Raw genomic sequence first — 15,199 nt, forward strand, 5'->3', positions numbered from 1 at the left:
CCACCTCATGCAAAGAGTTGACTCATTGGAAAAGACTCTGATGCTGGGAGGGATTGAGGGCAGGAGGAGAAGGGGACGACAGAAGATGAGATGGCTGGATGGCATCACTGACTTGATGGATGTGAGTTTGAGTGAACTCCGGGAGATGGTGATGGACAGGGAGGCCTGGCGTGCTGCGATTCATGGGGTCACAAAGAGTTGGACACGCCTGAGGGACTGAACTGAACTGAAGCAACTTAGCATGCTTCTTGTTCTAGTTTACACCTTAGTGTGATACTGAGATAAGATGAATGAAATAATCGTTTGGTAAACTAAAGAAATAAATAATTTCACCTATATGACAACACAAGCGATCCTTGTCCCATTACGATTAAATATTGTTGTTGTTTAGTTGCTCAGTCGTGTCCAATTCGTGATCCCATGGACTGTAGTCCACCAGGCTCCTCTGTCCATAGGATTTTCCAGGTAAGAATACTGAGTGGGTTGCCATTTCCTGCTCCAGGGGATCTTCCTGTCCCAGGGATCGAACTCCCATCTCCAGCATTGGCAAGCAGATTCTTTACCACTGAGCCACCAGGGAAACCCGTGATTAAATATAAGAATTGGTTACTGAATTGAAATCAGGTTCCTGTTCTGGGGAAGAGAGAAGGGCAACAAGATCTAGGATGGGCACACACAGCACTTTAACTGCAAATATCACCAGTGTTAACAGCAGAGTTGGATGGTGGGTACATAGTGTGTTTTATGTTCTCCTTTACATTTTTCTGTATATGTAAAATCCTTCACTTTTTAAAAAATTAGTAATCAACTATCAGAGAGCTATACTTCAGTTTACTGAAGTTTGGAGAAATATAACAAATCTGCTAGTAAAAATGGTGATATCAGTAGACAAATGAACTTATTGAAGTCAGAACTAGGTCACAAAATAGACTGCTATACTAAGAGTAAACCGAATCATTGAAACCCTGTTTCAGTGGTAATATCTCAGTATGTGCACAAATTATTAAGGAGAGAATTTAGAACATTTCTTAGTTTTTAATATTTCTTATTTAACCCATTGTTCCTTTCAGAAATAAATTTGATGTTGACTTACCAGAATTTTCCATGAAATCAACTCCATTGGCAGTTATAGGTGGCACAGAGATATTTGTGATTTCCTACAAACAATATGCAAAAAATATATTTAAAAATTAACCAGATTTCACCAATATAAGTGAAATATGCTCCCTTTTAAATGGAGACATTACAAGAATTCCAAATTCTTGCAGGAGTAACCATTTTTATGATGTGACATCTGAAGAGCTAAGGTCCTAAAAGGCTCTGTTCATTTCAGCACTTGATGGTCCTTCATGGTCAGGAGTCTTATTTTTTATACCCCATTACCCCCTTTTCTATCTAGCATGTAAATTGAATTTTGCTCTGTATGAGTGAAGTCAATGTTTTATAAAGTGGATCTTCACCTTGTCTTCAGGTTGGGCTCCTTCGATTCCCCACGGGTGAATTGTTCCTTCTGAACCATCCGGCACTGGGACAAATCCACCGGTCACTCCCCCAATAGGACCTGCCCCACAGTCACAGGTCAGCAGCAGGAGGAGAGCCACTAGTATGAAGGAAAACAAATTATCAGAACATTTGAATCACTTGGAAATGACTTGACAGGGCGATTGTTGGAAACATTACAGAGAAATACAGTATCTTTAATGCTTATGGAAAATCTAATAGAAAGTGAGATTAATTTCCACAAGGTAAAATTTTATAAACTAAGCATACTTAAATTTCACAAAATTATGAAACTGAAGGAGACAGATCAGATTATTCTTGTGACCTATATATTTTCTTAAAAGAGGCACTGTTTGATGAATGATAAAAGTGGTCATTCATTTCCTCAATTATTTTCTCTATTTTTATTATTATCACTTTTATTTGTACATATTGAAGCTCAGTATATGATGTGGGGTGAATACACACCTGAATAGTCAAGATTTTAGGTGGGCATCATAATGATATGGTAATCTGGTCTCTAAACATCTCTTTATAGAACAGCCATTAACCTACAAACTCTCTCTGCAACTGATGATCTAATATTATTACACTCTTAATGGTGACTTAGGAATCCTTAGCTTGGAGGGGCCTTCCTGCCTGGATAATTATCATTCTTTCTGTGCAGACAGGTCACATCTTGGCAATAAAGATTAGCATCATTCTCAGGCTAATAGGCCAAGAAAGAAATGAAACACTTCCCAGGCTGGGAGGTTGATGACCCCACCTCCACCTCTGCCCTGCTTGCTGGATGTTTGTGTCCAACTGAGTTTGTGTCTGATTCTTGTGATCCCATGGACTGTAGCCTGCTAGGCTCCTCTGTCCATGGGATTCTCCAGGCGAGTGTACTGGAGTGGTTTGCCATTTCCTTCTCTAGAGGATCTTCCCGACCCAAGAATCTAACCTGGGTCTCCTGCATTGCAGGCAGATTCTTTAGTGACTGAGCTATGAGGGAAGTCCTGCCCTGCAGAAGGAAGACACTAAATCCTAGTCTGAATTCTTTCACTTACTGGCAGCTTAGTGAGGGGTTTAAGAGTATATAGTCTCTGGAGTCAGTCTTCTAGGGTTTGAATTTTGGCTTCACCATTCACCAGCTGGACAATTACATCATCTTTTCTTGCCTCCATTAACTATCCTAAGAATGGGAGGATGTATAGTATCATAGAATGTTGTGAGGATTATGAGTTAATGAAGATAAAGGATGGTATTAAGTGCCATGAGGACTCCCCAGTATTGTTTGAATGAGATACATCAGTTATACAAATTAGGTCAGTTACATATATATATATATATATATATATATATATATATATATATGTAAATATATGATGAAAAAATTAGCCCAAGTATATAAAATAAAATAAGTTGACAAAGAACATTTTCTCAGAATTTAACATAATGTTCATATAAATGATACCTTTAAAGGCTTTCTTTATTGCCATCCTCAATTCTGTGACTTAATTAAATGTATGGGAAGAGTTGAATATTTTAAGTGGGCAAATTCGTTTTGAAAAGTGATGAATATATATATGTATGGTCAGTATTTTTAGATGAGTATAACAGTCTTTTAGAAGTCTTGTTGATCATTGTATGTACAATATGTATTCGATTTTTATATATGCATCTAGAGAAAGTTTTTCAAAGTGTTGACTGTGTTTCCACAGAAACATGTGTATGTTCTGTCCACAAAATTCAAGATATGATATTTTGCAAATGGTAGGATCACATGAAGCAAATATGACTGTGGGAATATCACAGTATATTTCCTCTGACTGCCATCCTGAGCTACAATCTCAAACGCATAGTAGCCTAGAGGATATATCTGTACCTCAAAATTCAACATTTCAAAATCAGATTTATGGTTGCCACCCTACTTATCTGCACTTCGTCTGATATTTTCAATTTCATTTAATGGTTTCAGTAGCAACTGAATTCAGTGGTTCATCTGGACTTCTCATCCATTCATTCTATCCATTAGTCTCCAGATCTTGTCCATTTACTCCAACTGTGCCTCGCATACATATTTGTTCCTTTCCAGTCTTATGCCGTGGCTCAAAACCTGGCCTCCATCATCCCATGTGAGCTATAATATTACAATAACCTCCTAACTGTTCTTCCCTTTTAAATTTGCAGTACACTGCTGTCAGTGTTATCTTGCTAAAATACAAATAAAATCATGTTGGTCTTTTATTCAGATATTCTCAGCAACTCTCCCTCTCGGAATGGAACTTGTCTTATATCCCTGGGTATGGTCCAGTGTCTCCTAGTTTATAGCCTATGGGAACTTGAATAGAATTGGTTGTATCCTACTATTGTGTGAAAATTGTATGAATCTTAATTATGTTGAATTGGTTCCTAGTGCTTTTCAGGTCTACTCTATCCTTCTACATTTCTGTACATTTTGTTAGTTTTTGAGAGTTTGATATTGCAACTCTAAAAATCTTCATTTACCTACTTAAAAAATAATTGTCATATGTAGTGGAACTATAACAGAAACATATGTATCTAAATACAAATAACTTTGTCTTCTCCAACTCTCTCCTATAAATGTGTTATCATACTTTCATAATTTAAAAACATAAAAAAGAAAGAGAAAAATTACATGTATATAAATTCCCCTAATGTGTTCAGTAAACTTCATCATGTTAAGTTTGAGCCTTAAAGGAGTGTATTTTCAGGTGAAAAGCTGTTTTGAGGAAATTCTGGATGAAGCAACAACTTCTCAAAGTGCGATATATTTATATGCATTGTAAAGCTCAAAGCTCATGCTATCTTAGAATTTTTCCTAAATTTTTTTGGTCAGGACTCTATTGTATTTTAGAATTTCATGAGACTTGTAGAGGGAATAGACATTTTAGAAAGTGCTACGATCTTGGATAAAGTCATTATTTTGACCGTGAACACTACAGGCAGTGTGTAGACTGTCTGTGCTTTCTTTGATTCTCTGGTGCTGGTTTCTATATGTCTAACATACACGACCTGCTCTGCTGTATTATAAATATAGATTGTTGGCAAGTCACATGTTAACTTTAAGCATTTCTGGTTCTTCCTGCAAATGTCTGTGCACCCCCCGCCCCCACCTCACCCAGTGAGCTCTGCCTCTGAAACAACTGCAGAGATGCTTTGTCCGTGCGCATGCTACCATCCCCGTGGCATACTCACACAGCAGCAGCAAAAGGCCGAGGAATAGCAGGCCGATGGCGGCAGCCCCCATCCGAGACCCCTCTCTAATTGTATGAGGGCTGCTGGTCGGAGGCGCACTTCGACAGGTGTCCCTGTAGTCACACTGGCAGACTTCCAGGGTCAAGCTCTCTGGTGTCTCGCACCGCCTCCCCTCACCGTCCGTGACCACGACGGAGATTCTGTACACTCCGGGAGAGACTGGCTGTGGGGCTGTGAGGAGTGCGGAGGTAGCTGTAGGGGAACCGTCAAACACATCAGCGGTAGGACAAGGTGACTCTGGCTCTTAAAACTACTTCTTGTTTTGGATGAATAGGGCCACAATTGACACATCACTGTTAAAAATAGTAGGGTGAGACTGGAGCAGTTATGAGGGCTGTTGGGGTTCAGTTGGGTATACATTATTTCAGAAAAGAGCAAGCGATTCATTTACAAAGGACTTGAAGTGGCCCGATGGTCACTTTTGTTGTTTTTCAGTCGCTAAGTCATGTCCAGCTCCTTTGCAACAGAGAAGCCTGGCGGCCTACAGTTCGTAGCATTTCCCAAGCAAGAATACTGGAGTAGGTTACCATTTACTTCTCCAGGGGATCTTCCCGACCCAGGGATTGAACCTGTGTCTTCTGCTTGGCAGGCAGGTTCTTTACCACTGAGCCACCTGGGAAGCCCTGCTGGTCACTATGAAATCTAAAAAGAGAGAAGATTCTTATTATGTCTAATGGCTTTTTCTATGAGATTCCTGGAAAACATAGGAAATGTGAAATTAGCATGATAAAAGTTAGGAGAAAAGTAAGGATGGATTAACTCTTGCCCATTGGCTTATGAGTTTGAGAATTTCAGCCTACCATGCTTTCAAGATTCCTGACTAGTTACAGACTAGGGGCAACCTTGAGCAGGCTGACCCCTCCAGTATTTCATGTCTGCTGACAGCCTGGCCAGTTAGGAAAAGTTTATGTATTTAGAAATCTAAACAGCTCAGCAGTAAAATAGGTGCCTGACTGTAATCTTTTCATTATTTATTTATTTTGGTCTACTGAGGAGATACAGATAAAAAATTGAAAATATAAAAATATCCAATAATTAGAGTCCGCATGAGAAAAACAGAAAACTTTAAATAGTGCTAATATCTTATATTGTTCCTTTTCTGAAGACAGGAAATTCATGAGGATAGGACGTCATCTTCATTGCAAAGAATTTTTAAAATTGGACATGAGTTTGAGTGATGGGAGTTGGTGATGGACAGGGACGCCTGGCATACTGCAATTCATGGGGTCGCAAAGAGTCGGACACGACTGAGTGACTGAACTGAACTGAATATCTTATATTGTTCCTTTTCTGAAGACAGAGGAAATTCATGAGGATAGGACATCATCTTCATTGCAAAGAATTTTTAAAATTACTCTTGGAAAGGACCTGCTCCCAAATGGACTCCCTCTTAACCTTCTGGAAATATAAAGAAGCAGCAGTTTTCATTTGTGGAAGCAGCTTTACAATTACTCACCATCTGTTCCTGAGATACTCCATGCAACTGGAAGTTTTACGCTTTGCCCTTCCACCGAAAATTCATAGGGGCCAGCATATTTATCCCTTTGCAGTGGTGAAGCTCTGACAACCACGGAAGGTGATGAACTACAGACTACTTCCTTTTCCAGGGCAATTGTTGGACAATTTTCATTAAAATCAGGTACATAGACAATTATGGTGCCTGTAGAAGTTTTACCAGTGTTTTCTATAAGAATAACATTTTAGAGTTAGAGAACTATCCAGAGCAAGTTGTGCAAAATAAAGAAACAAATAAGCCCATAAAATTTCTCTCACATGCATGGACTTCTCTGGTGGCACAAGTGGATAAGAATCCACCTGGCAGCGCAGGGGACATGGGTTTGATCACTGGTCGAGGAAGACACCACATGCTGTGGAGTAACTAAGCCCGTGCACCTCAACTACTAAGCTTGTGCTCTAGTGCCTGTGAGTTGCAACTACTGAGCCCTCATGCTACAACTACTGAAGCTGAGAGCCTGTGCTCCGCAACAAGGGAAGCCACCACAATGAAAATCCCGTGCACCACAGCTAGAGAGTAGCCCCTGCTTGCTGCAACTAGAGAAAGCCTGAGTACAGCAAAGAAGACCCAGTTGCAACCAGAAGTAAATAAATAAATATTAGAAAAAAATTATCTCGTGCACCAGATTAGTGTGTGTACTCCTGAAATTGTGTCTGTTATTCCTACAAATAAAAAGATGTCACCCAATTTCTGTACCTTGTTAAAAGGAAATCTAATTATCAGCTTGGCTGCTGTCTTTAATTAGTAGCTTGTTGTTGTTGTTCAGTCACTAAGTCATGTCTGACTCTTTGTGACCCCTTGGACTGTAGCCCACCAGGCTCCTCTCTCCATGGGATTCTCCAGGCAAGAATACTGGAGTGGGTTGCCATTTCCTTCTCCCGGGGATCTTCCCGACCCACAGGTGGAATCCTGCATTAGCAGGTGGCTTTTTTACCTCTGAGCCACCTTAATTAGTAGCATCAGCTATTAATTCAAAGTTATTGGAACCAAGACCTTTAAGGTGATAAATTCCACTGATTATAAATGAAATCAACATAAAAATAATAGGTTTATTAAATATATTCTAGTGCACGAGCCCAGACTATGTGGAAGATTTCTGCTTTTAAAGCTTGAGCCAAAATATTTGGAATAAACTATTATTTATTTTTATTACCCAAGATATAAGATCTCTCAGTGATGGGATTAAGAATTACTTCTGTTGTCTCCCTTAGTGCTTTTTTCTGTTTTTCCAGATAATATGATTTTTTATTTTATTTTTATGTTTGCTGAGATTCCCTTGAGTATAAATTAATTTTACACTTAGGGAGGCACATAGTCAATGTGCTTTGACCAGGTGCTTCATTTAGAAGATTTTTCAGAAGATTTTTCCTGTTCTGTGATATAAGCATATAAGTCTCTGTAAGTAACTCACTCTGTGTGTAAGTAACTCACAAAGGCACCTCACATTTGAGCTGAGCTTCCCTGATAGGCTTTCTGTATCAATCTTTGTCCACATTCTCAAATCAAGAAATTCTTGCGCCAACCACAGCAAGCAGTAGGACTAAACCCAGAATTCACTGGTCCAGCGAACTCCATTGAGAACCTAGGATGCTCAGTCGTTGCCTAGATTTAGCCACCTCAGACTTAAGACCCAAGGCCCCTAAGGTAATCAACTTTATCTAGTGATAAAGGTTCTTCCCTGGTGTCTCAGTGGTAAAGAATCTGCCTGCGACTCAGGAGGCGCAGTTTCGATCCCTGGGTCAGGAAGATCCCTTGGAGAAGGAAATGGCAACCCACTCCAGGATTCTTGCCTGGGCAATTTCATGGACAGAGGAGCCTGGTGGGCTACAGTTCATGGGGCTGCAGAGAGTTGGACACGACTGGAGTGACTGAGCACATATGCATGCAGTGATAAAGGTAATGCGTCAGTGATCAAAAGCATCTATTCATAAAGAAATGCCAACTGGAATAATGTGTTTTTCTTACCATCTATGGCCAGAACCTCAGCTGTGATTGTCTTGTTAACTATGAAAGTAACGTCTCGATCAATGTTTTTGACAAATTTGATTTCAGCAGTGTTTGAATCAATCGTTAGCAAACCACCATCATTACGTCCCAAGACATATCTGTTTTGTAACAGAAAACAGTAAGTTTTTTTTCAAACATGGACTGTTACCTGTTTAATGAAAATGACTTATCTTTAATGTATTTTCATAAGACTCTGAAATATGCTTTTTAAAAAGCAGCAGAAAATTAACATATTAGCATAGACAAGGAGTATTTCATAAGCCTTAAGAATATGTTAGCCTGGGTTTTAAATTTCCTGCTCTGCTCAGTAAAATAACTGTGTCCTTGTTCTTTATACTATAGCAGCAACTTTTCATGGTGTTTTATTATTTTAGGCACCATGCTTTGTAGGTACTGTTCTATGTCTGACTACACCATGGTCTTCTGGTGAAATTCTACTTTTTGAAGGCTCAGCTGAAAGTTTGCATGACACTTTTTCTAGATCTCACTAGACAGGCTGTCATTCTTCACTTCCATTTTCACTTATGTTTTTGCTACCTTAGCTCATAGCACATCTCTTCTTGAGTTATATAGGTCCTTGAGTTGGTTACCATTGTATCTCTTTACATTCTTGGCATAGAGTAGTTTAGATATTATTTTGCAGTAGTTTATAAGTTAAAACTAGTCAAGGTAAACAGCAAGATCCTACTGTCCAGCCCAGGGAATTATATTCAATATCCTGTGATAAACTGAAATGGAGAATATGAAAAGATTATATCTGTATAACTTAGTCGCTTTACTGTACATAAGAAATGAACACAACATTGTAAACCAACTCTACTTCAATAAAATTAAGAGAAACTTCATCAAGGAATAATGAGATACTAAATTATTCTCACCTGACAAATGAGGCAACTTCGCCAGTGTCTTCATCAATGGCTTGATAGGTTCCCAGGACATAATTGATCAACTGTCTACTACTTACACCCTTTTGGACAATAAATGTCTTGGAAGAAGGACGGAATGTAATTCCTTCCCTCACATTTATTACTTCAACTATGAGTGGGGTTGACTGGACTTGATATTGAGAGATTACGGATTGGTGAAATTCAGCTTTGTTTTTGACGGCGATACCAAGTTGCATGCTTTGTACTTGTTCATAATCTAGAGACTAGAGTAAAAATAAAAATAGAAGGAAAGAGGTGTCACAAAAATATGATCAGGTAAGAGGACCAGAGAACTCTATGTTATGTGCTATGAATGAATCCTTTATTTCTATACAGCAAAATAATGCTCTGATGAGGGTCCTTCAGAATTCTTCGCTTATGAAACCTCAGTTTGGTGACTGATACTTATGAAGCACAGTTACTTCTTTTAAGACTAACAAAACACCTTTACAGTTTCTTTAGGCTGTGCGATGCATTGGAAAGAATTCCAAATTTGTTGTTGTTGCTTGGTTTGAATTCTGGTTCTGCTACTTAATAGCTGTGTGACTCAGGGCACAATATTTAATATCTCTGATCCTCAACTATTTACTTCTGAAAAAGAAAAAAAAAAAAACTCTTACCTCATCAGATTGTTGTAAGGACTGAACAAATTACAGCCTACAATACATTCCTGCAAATGGTACCTACATCCACTCCCAGAATAGTGAATTCTGTGCAGTAGTATCTTTCCTGACTTTAAAAAATTCAGAGACGACAAATTATCTTACTAAACTTGGTTGGCACATAGGCTTCTGTAAAGCAGTGAGAGTGTGGCCCACCAACTCTCCATAGAACCATTTTCATATGGTCTTATGTGTTCACTATTTGTTTGACTCTTATATTGAAGTGGCACACGTCAAGGCCAGAGATATCCCAGGATAGCTCTTTTCATTCACTAGTAAATTTTCCAAGGGCGATGGGATAAGGAAATGTTCATTTTGGTTACATTGGAGTATAACTGAAAATAAGGTATGAGATCTAGATTTGAGTTTTAATTTGGCAGTGACTGGATTGGTGGACTCATGTGTTTCCTAGTGGAGAGGAAGAGAAAGATGCTCAAACTGGTCATTATAATGTAAGGGCTAAGTGACAAAAGAGATGGGAGAGTCTCTCTGTGAAGGCGAGTGAAGACTTGTACTTGAGAAAAATCAGGAAAGGCTTCCTAGAGGTTTTTGTGCAAGCGTTTCAGGGTGAGGAAGAGTCATTCAGGCAGAGTAAATGCCAGATTTAGCAGAAGGTGATAGGGAGCTGGTGATAGTGAGAGGCCTGGGGTACAACTCTGAGGGGGTTGAAGGTCATCTCCAAGGCCGGCAGGTGGTCATCAACCCTGGCTCCATATTGGAGCCCCCTGAGGAGCTGCTTGGCCTTCCCTGAAGACAAACTGGCAACCGCTCCTGTGTTCCCACGGGCTAGGAGAAGCGGCAGCGCATTCAAAGGGACAGTCTAACTGGGGGCCATTTTCACAGCCAGTGAGAACAAGGAAAGTTTTTAAGGGAGAGTAATTGGTCCAAACTGTTTTTCAGAAGAATGTGGTAGACAGAGAATGACGGGGATGGGGGGGCGCGTAGACACAGGAGGTGGGGGTGAGGAAGTCTACCAGAAGGGATTGCCAGCATCTCGAAGAGAGGGAGGCCAGGCCGGTGCAGCACAGGCCATAGGAAGGAAGGTCAGGGCCAGACTATAACAAAACCTTGCAACGGAGGAGGGCTGTAGCTCCCTCTCTGAAAAGCAGAGTAATAGGAAGTCTTACAGGGCTTCCAGCAATCTGGAATTGCAGCAGTCACCCTGTTAAGGGAATATTATGGGTCTGTCATTCTGCTGGACTCATGGAATTAAAGAGAGAAGCTCATATAGTCCAATGTCCTATGCCAAGGAATGTCCTAAAACTGGTAATATTTTTCTAGTCTATACAATCAGTTCAGTTCAGTTCAGTGGCTCAGTCATGTCCGACTCTTTGCGACCCCATGAATCGCAGCACACCAGGCCTCCCTGTCCATCACCATCTCCCGGAGTTCACTCAGACTCACAGCCATCGAGTCCGTGATGCCATCCAGCCATCTCATCCTGGGTCGTCCCCTTCTCCTCCTGCCCCCAACCCCTCCCAGCATCAGAGTCTTTTCCAATGAGTCAACTCTTTGCATGAGGTGGCCAAAGTACTGGAGCTTCAGCTTTAGCATCATTCCTTCCAAAGAAATCCCAGGGTTGATCTCCTTCAGAATGGACTGGTTGGATCTCCTTGCAGTCCAAGGGACCCTCAGGAGTCTTCTCCAACACCACAGTTCAAACGCATCAATTCTTCAGCGCTCAGCCTTCTTCACAGTCCAACTCTCACATCCATACATGACCACAGGAAAAACCATAGCCTTGACTAGACGGACCTTAGTCAGCAAAGTAATGTCTCTGCTTTTGAATATGCTGTCTAGGTTGGTCATAACTTTTCTTCCAAGGAGTAATCGTCTTTCAATTTCATGGCTGCAGTCACCATCTGCAGTGATTTTGGAGCCCGAAAAAATAAAGTCTGACACTGTCTCTACTGTTTCCCCATCTATTTCCCATGAAGTGATGGGACCAGATGCCATGATCTTCGTTTTCTGAATGTTGAGCTTTAAGCCAACTTTTTCACTCTCCTCTTTCACTTTCATCAGACATAAATAGGTTTATGTTATTTCAGATGAAGTGTCTGTTGTAACCAAGTCTGTTAAATGGAAGTTTTACTCAATTGTTTATTTTGCAACCTTAGTTTATATATTCCCATTTTCTAGAAAAAGTTGCCATTTTTCCCTTCCAAGGACTGTAGCTAATCCATTTAAAGTAAGTTGACAAATTCACAAGCCACTATTCCATGTATTCTTGTCTGTTCCTGAGTTTAAGTCAGGGAATGTTTTACTTTCTTGTGCTTAAAACAGGCACACTGATAAATATATGTCTACTAGTGTGTTTGTGTTTCTGTAGAAAGGATGATAGTTTGGAAGGAAATAAATCAACATGTTAAGAAAAGTCTCCTTAGGAAATGGGGCTGTGTTTTCAAAATTCTCTCTACTTTTGTGTATTTTTTATATTTTCTGTAGAGAAGTGGTATTATTATTTGTAAGTGAATAAAGTTTATTTATGACAGTTTTGGCTAACATAAAGTAACAGTTTTGGTTAATACAGAATGTTTTTCCCCCGAAAGGAAATCAGACCTTACCTTAACTACTTGCAGGATACCTTCGTTAGTTTGGGGATCAGTTTGTATTTCAAACCAATTCCCTTCATTTCCAGAGGTAAAGAAGAACTCTGCAAGCCAATTATCAGTGAACTCTTCATCCAAATCTATTACTTGAAATCGAAGCAACTCAGAACTTAAAGTGTTTTCTTTAATACGTGCTAAATACTAGAAAAAAGCAGAATTTAAGTTTCAATGTCAGGTTTTTATCTAAAAGAATTATATTCATTCTGAATGGCATTAGTCATTAATTCCCAAATTATGTATTGTCTCTTTGCTGGTCCCTGAATTCTTATCTTTTACAATAGCTTATTTTAAAAGAACAATGCAGAGAATGTAACTAAAAGCCAGCAAGCCAGCAAACCCTGAATTATGGTGGTAAGGTATAACATAATATATATATATATATATATATAATTATTTTATAATTATGTTTTAAATTATTTTTCAAGGAATGAAAGGCATACCTGTGATTCTCTGAATGTTGGGAAATTATCATTGACATCTTTCACTTTAATGCTACATTCACACTGAGTTGATAGTCCTTCTCCATCTCTGTCTGCACCACTCACAACCAGGCGATAGCTGCTAACTTGCTAAATTTGGAGAAAAAAAGAAAAATGATTAATCTCTAGTGTCAGGGATATGAATGACAACTACTTGTTTCCTATGGGAAAGAAGTGAAAATATTTAAATTCATGGTTCATTCTCTAGAAGGACCACAGGCACTTTCGTTGTTCACCGTAGACAAAGCCTGTGGGGCACATGCCCCACGTGGGAGGAAGTCTTTATGGGGCTGAAACAAGTTTTCTCTTTTGTGAGCTTCTCAGGGCAGGAAAGTGCACTAAGAGCAAAAATGGACAATGAGGATGGTACTCTGTTTATCTGAGGGAACCTCATTTATAGAGCTTCCTTGCTGGTCTGTTCAGAAAATCATTTGTGTAAAAGTAATACAGAGTCTGATGGGGTCTTGTGTGTTGTTGGAGATGTGTTGGTAGAACACTGGAGAAGAGAGAGTAAGGGGATTCTTTTTTCTTTTTCCCTTGTGGCCGCTCCATGTGGCTTGTGGGACCTTAGTTTCCTAACCAAGGATTGAATCCGGGTTGCTCAGCAGAGCATGAAGCCCTACCATTGGACCATCAGGTAATTCCTGGGGACTCTCTAGTGTTCTAGAAACAGGAGTAAAATGGAAAGAAGTCAGGAGAAAAAGCATGGCATCAGAGAAGGCTTTATTCCAGATACAAATTTCTCCTTAGGAAATTTCCTTTTCCTCCATCACATGAGGGATTAGCCCCAGTTCAGTCTCTGTCCGTGGATACAATACCTTCTCTTATTCCCTCAGTTTAACTTCCATGGATATGGGATACTCATTTGTTGAGGTACAGTCAATTGTGCAGGTCTCAGACACACAACCCACCCCAGCAAAATCACAGTAGGATGCGGTAAGCTTCCCTCAGTTGGGTCAGTTGAATCCAGAGAACCCCTCTTCCTTCCCTCTTTCATTCTTAGGTAGAAGGGAGTCACCTCTCTTGGGTTTCTTACAACTGAATCCTGAGTTATTGAATGCTCCCAAGTGCCTTGCTTTACCTCTCGATCAAGTGAACTGGTCAAAGTGCGGACTTCCCCCGTGTGTCTGCTTAGGAGGAACATGGGTGTGCCTGCAGGTTCCTGAGAGATGATTTTGAAGGCAATTTTAGAGTTCAAGTGGTTCGGTTCATCTGCATCTGTGGCATTTAGGATCATCACCAGTGAGTCTAGGAATACAGAAGTTCATTAAAGACTATGTAAAGATTGACATTATGTTCACGTTAAATATCCAACACAATTTCAAATTGATCTTTGTCTTTTAAGATCTTAAAACTATCTGTGTGCCAAAAATCTACGTGTCACGTGCAATATCTCTTAGTCAGGTGACTGAGTCAGTTGACCCGTGCTGCCTTCCATAAAAATCCTCCACTTCTCACTAAGCCTTGGTTGGTTGTGTTGAGGTTGAGACTGTTTTGTCTTCATCTTTTTACCCTTGCTGAATGGCTTTATGGTTCTCCCTTTCCCCCCAGTTATCCATGTAAGGAGTGTGTCTCTGTCTCTTATAATCTAAGAAGGCCCAGCTGATGCATCTGTGTTGTCTAAAGCCACCTCTTCAGCTTTGTGACTAGAATAAGCTTTGACTTGATAACACAACCACAACCTAGAAGTACAATGGCAGTGGGTAAGTAGCTCAATCATAAATATTAGCAAGGAAGACTCAGACTGTCTTCATGAATTTTTGTACAAAACTACTGATGAAACTAAGAGAATAAAATGATGTACTATAATGATGCTTGTATCTGAAGTTAAACAAAAATAATTAAAAGTGGTAGTTACTGCAGAAGACTTACTCGAAGCACTATTTTCTTCAATTTCACCCTGGAATATGCTTTGTGAAAATACTGGAGCATTGTCATTTATATCTAAAATTTTGACCGTTAGTATAAGTGGTTTTTCTACCTCTTGTCCTAGGGTGTTAAGAGCACGACACGTAATCTAGAAAAGGAGAGGACATGTTAATCAATGTTATACAACATCAGTTTGCTTATTATTAAAACTTGTCGAGATAAGGCCTCTCCTTGCATATACAGTACTTTTGTGCAAAGAGGAAAAATATTTTTCCCAAAGAGGAGACAAAGTAGGAAAGTGTCTTCTCTGGGTAGACTAGTTGTCCAAGTTGCCCCTTCTTGTGGGCTGGTACTGTGTCTCCTGTTAGCC

At 39.7% G+C, this 15,199-nt stretch overlaps 1 protein-coding gene across 2 annotated transcripts in view; it reads right to left on the reverse strand.

The window, feature by feature from the left end:
- The window catches only part of DSG3 (desmoglein 3), a 33,588-nt gene that overhangs the window by 5,808 nt on the left and 12,581 nt on the right, over window positions 1–15,199 (reverse strand). For both annotated transcript variants that reach the window (XM_018039431.1, XM_005697014.3), the window contains exons 5-14: window positions 14,833–14,977; window positions 14,042–14,208; window positions 12,922–13,050; window positions 12,437–12,622; window positions 9,163–9,434; window positions 8,243–8,382; window positions 6,218–6,445; window positions 4,702–4,953; window positions 1,461–1,600; window positions 1,094–1,157 (exon numbers count right to left, since the gene is read on the reverse strand). In XM_018039431.1, coding sequence (XP_017894920.1) covers window positions 1,094–1,157; window positions 1,461–1,600; window positions 4,702–4,953; window positions 6,218–6,445; window positions 8,243–8,382; window positions 9,163–9,434; window positions 12,437–12,622; window positions 12,922–13,050; window positions 14,042–14,208; window positions 14,833–14,977 — 1,723 coding nt within the window. The remainder of the gene's footprint in view (window positions 1–1,093; window positions 1,158–1,460; window positions 1,601–4,701; window positions 4,954–6,217; window positions 6,446–8,242; window positions 8,383–9,162; window positions 9,435–12,436; window positions 12,623–12,921; window positions 13,051–14,041; window positions 14,209–14,832; window positions 14,978–15,199) is intronic.

This window comes from Capra hircus, chromosome 24, assembly GCF_001704415.2.
Source record: "Capra hircus breed San Clemente chromosome 24, ASM170441v1, whole genome shotgun sequence".
NCBI lineage: Eukaryota > Metazoa > Chordata > Mammalia > Artiodactyla > Bovidae > Capra > Capra hircus.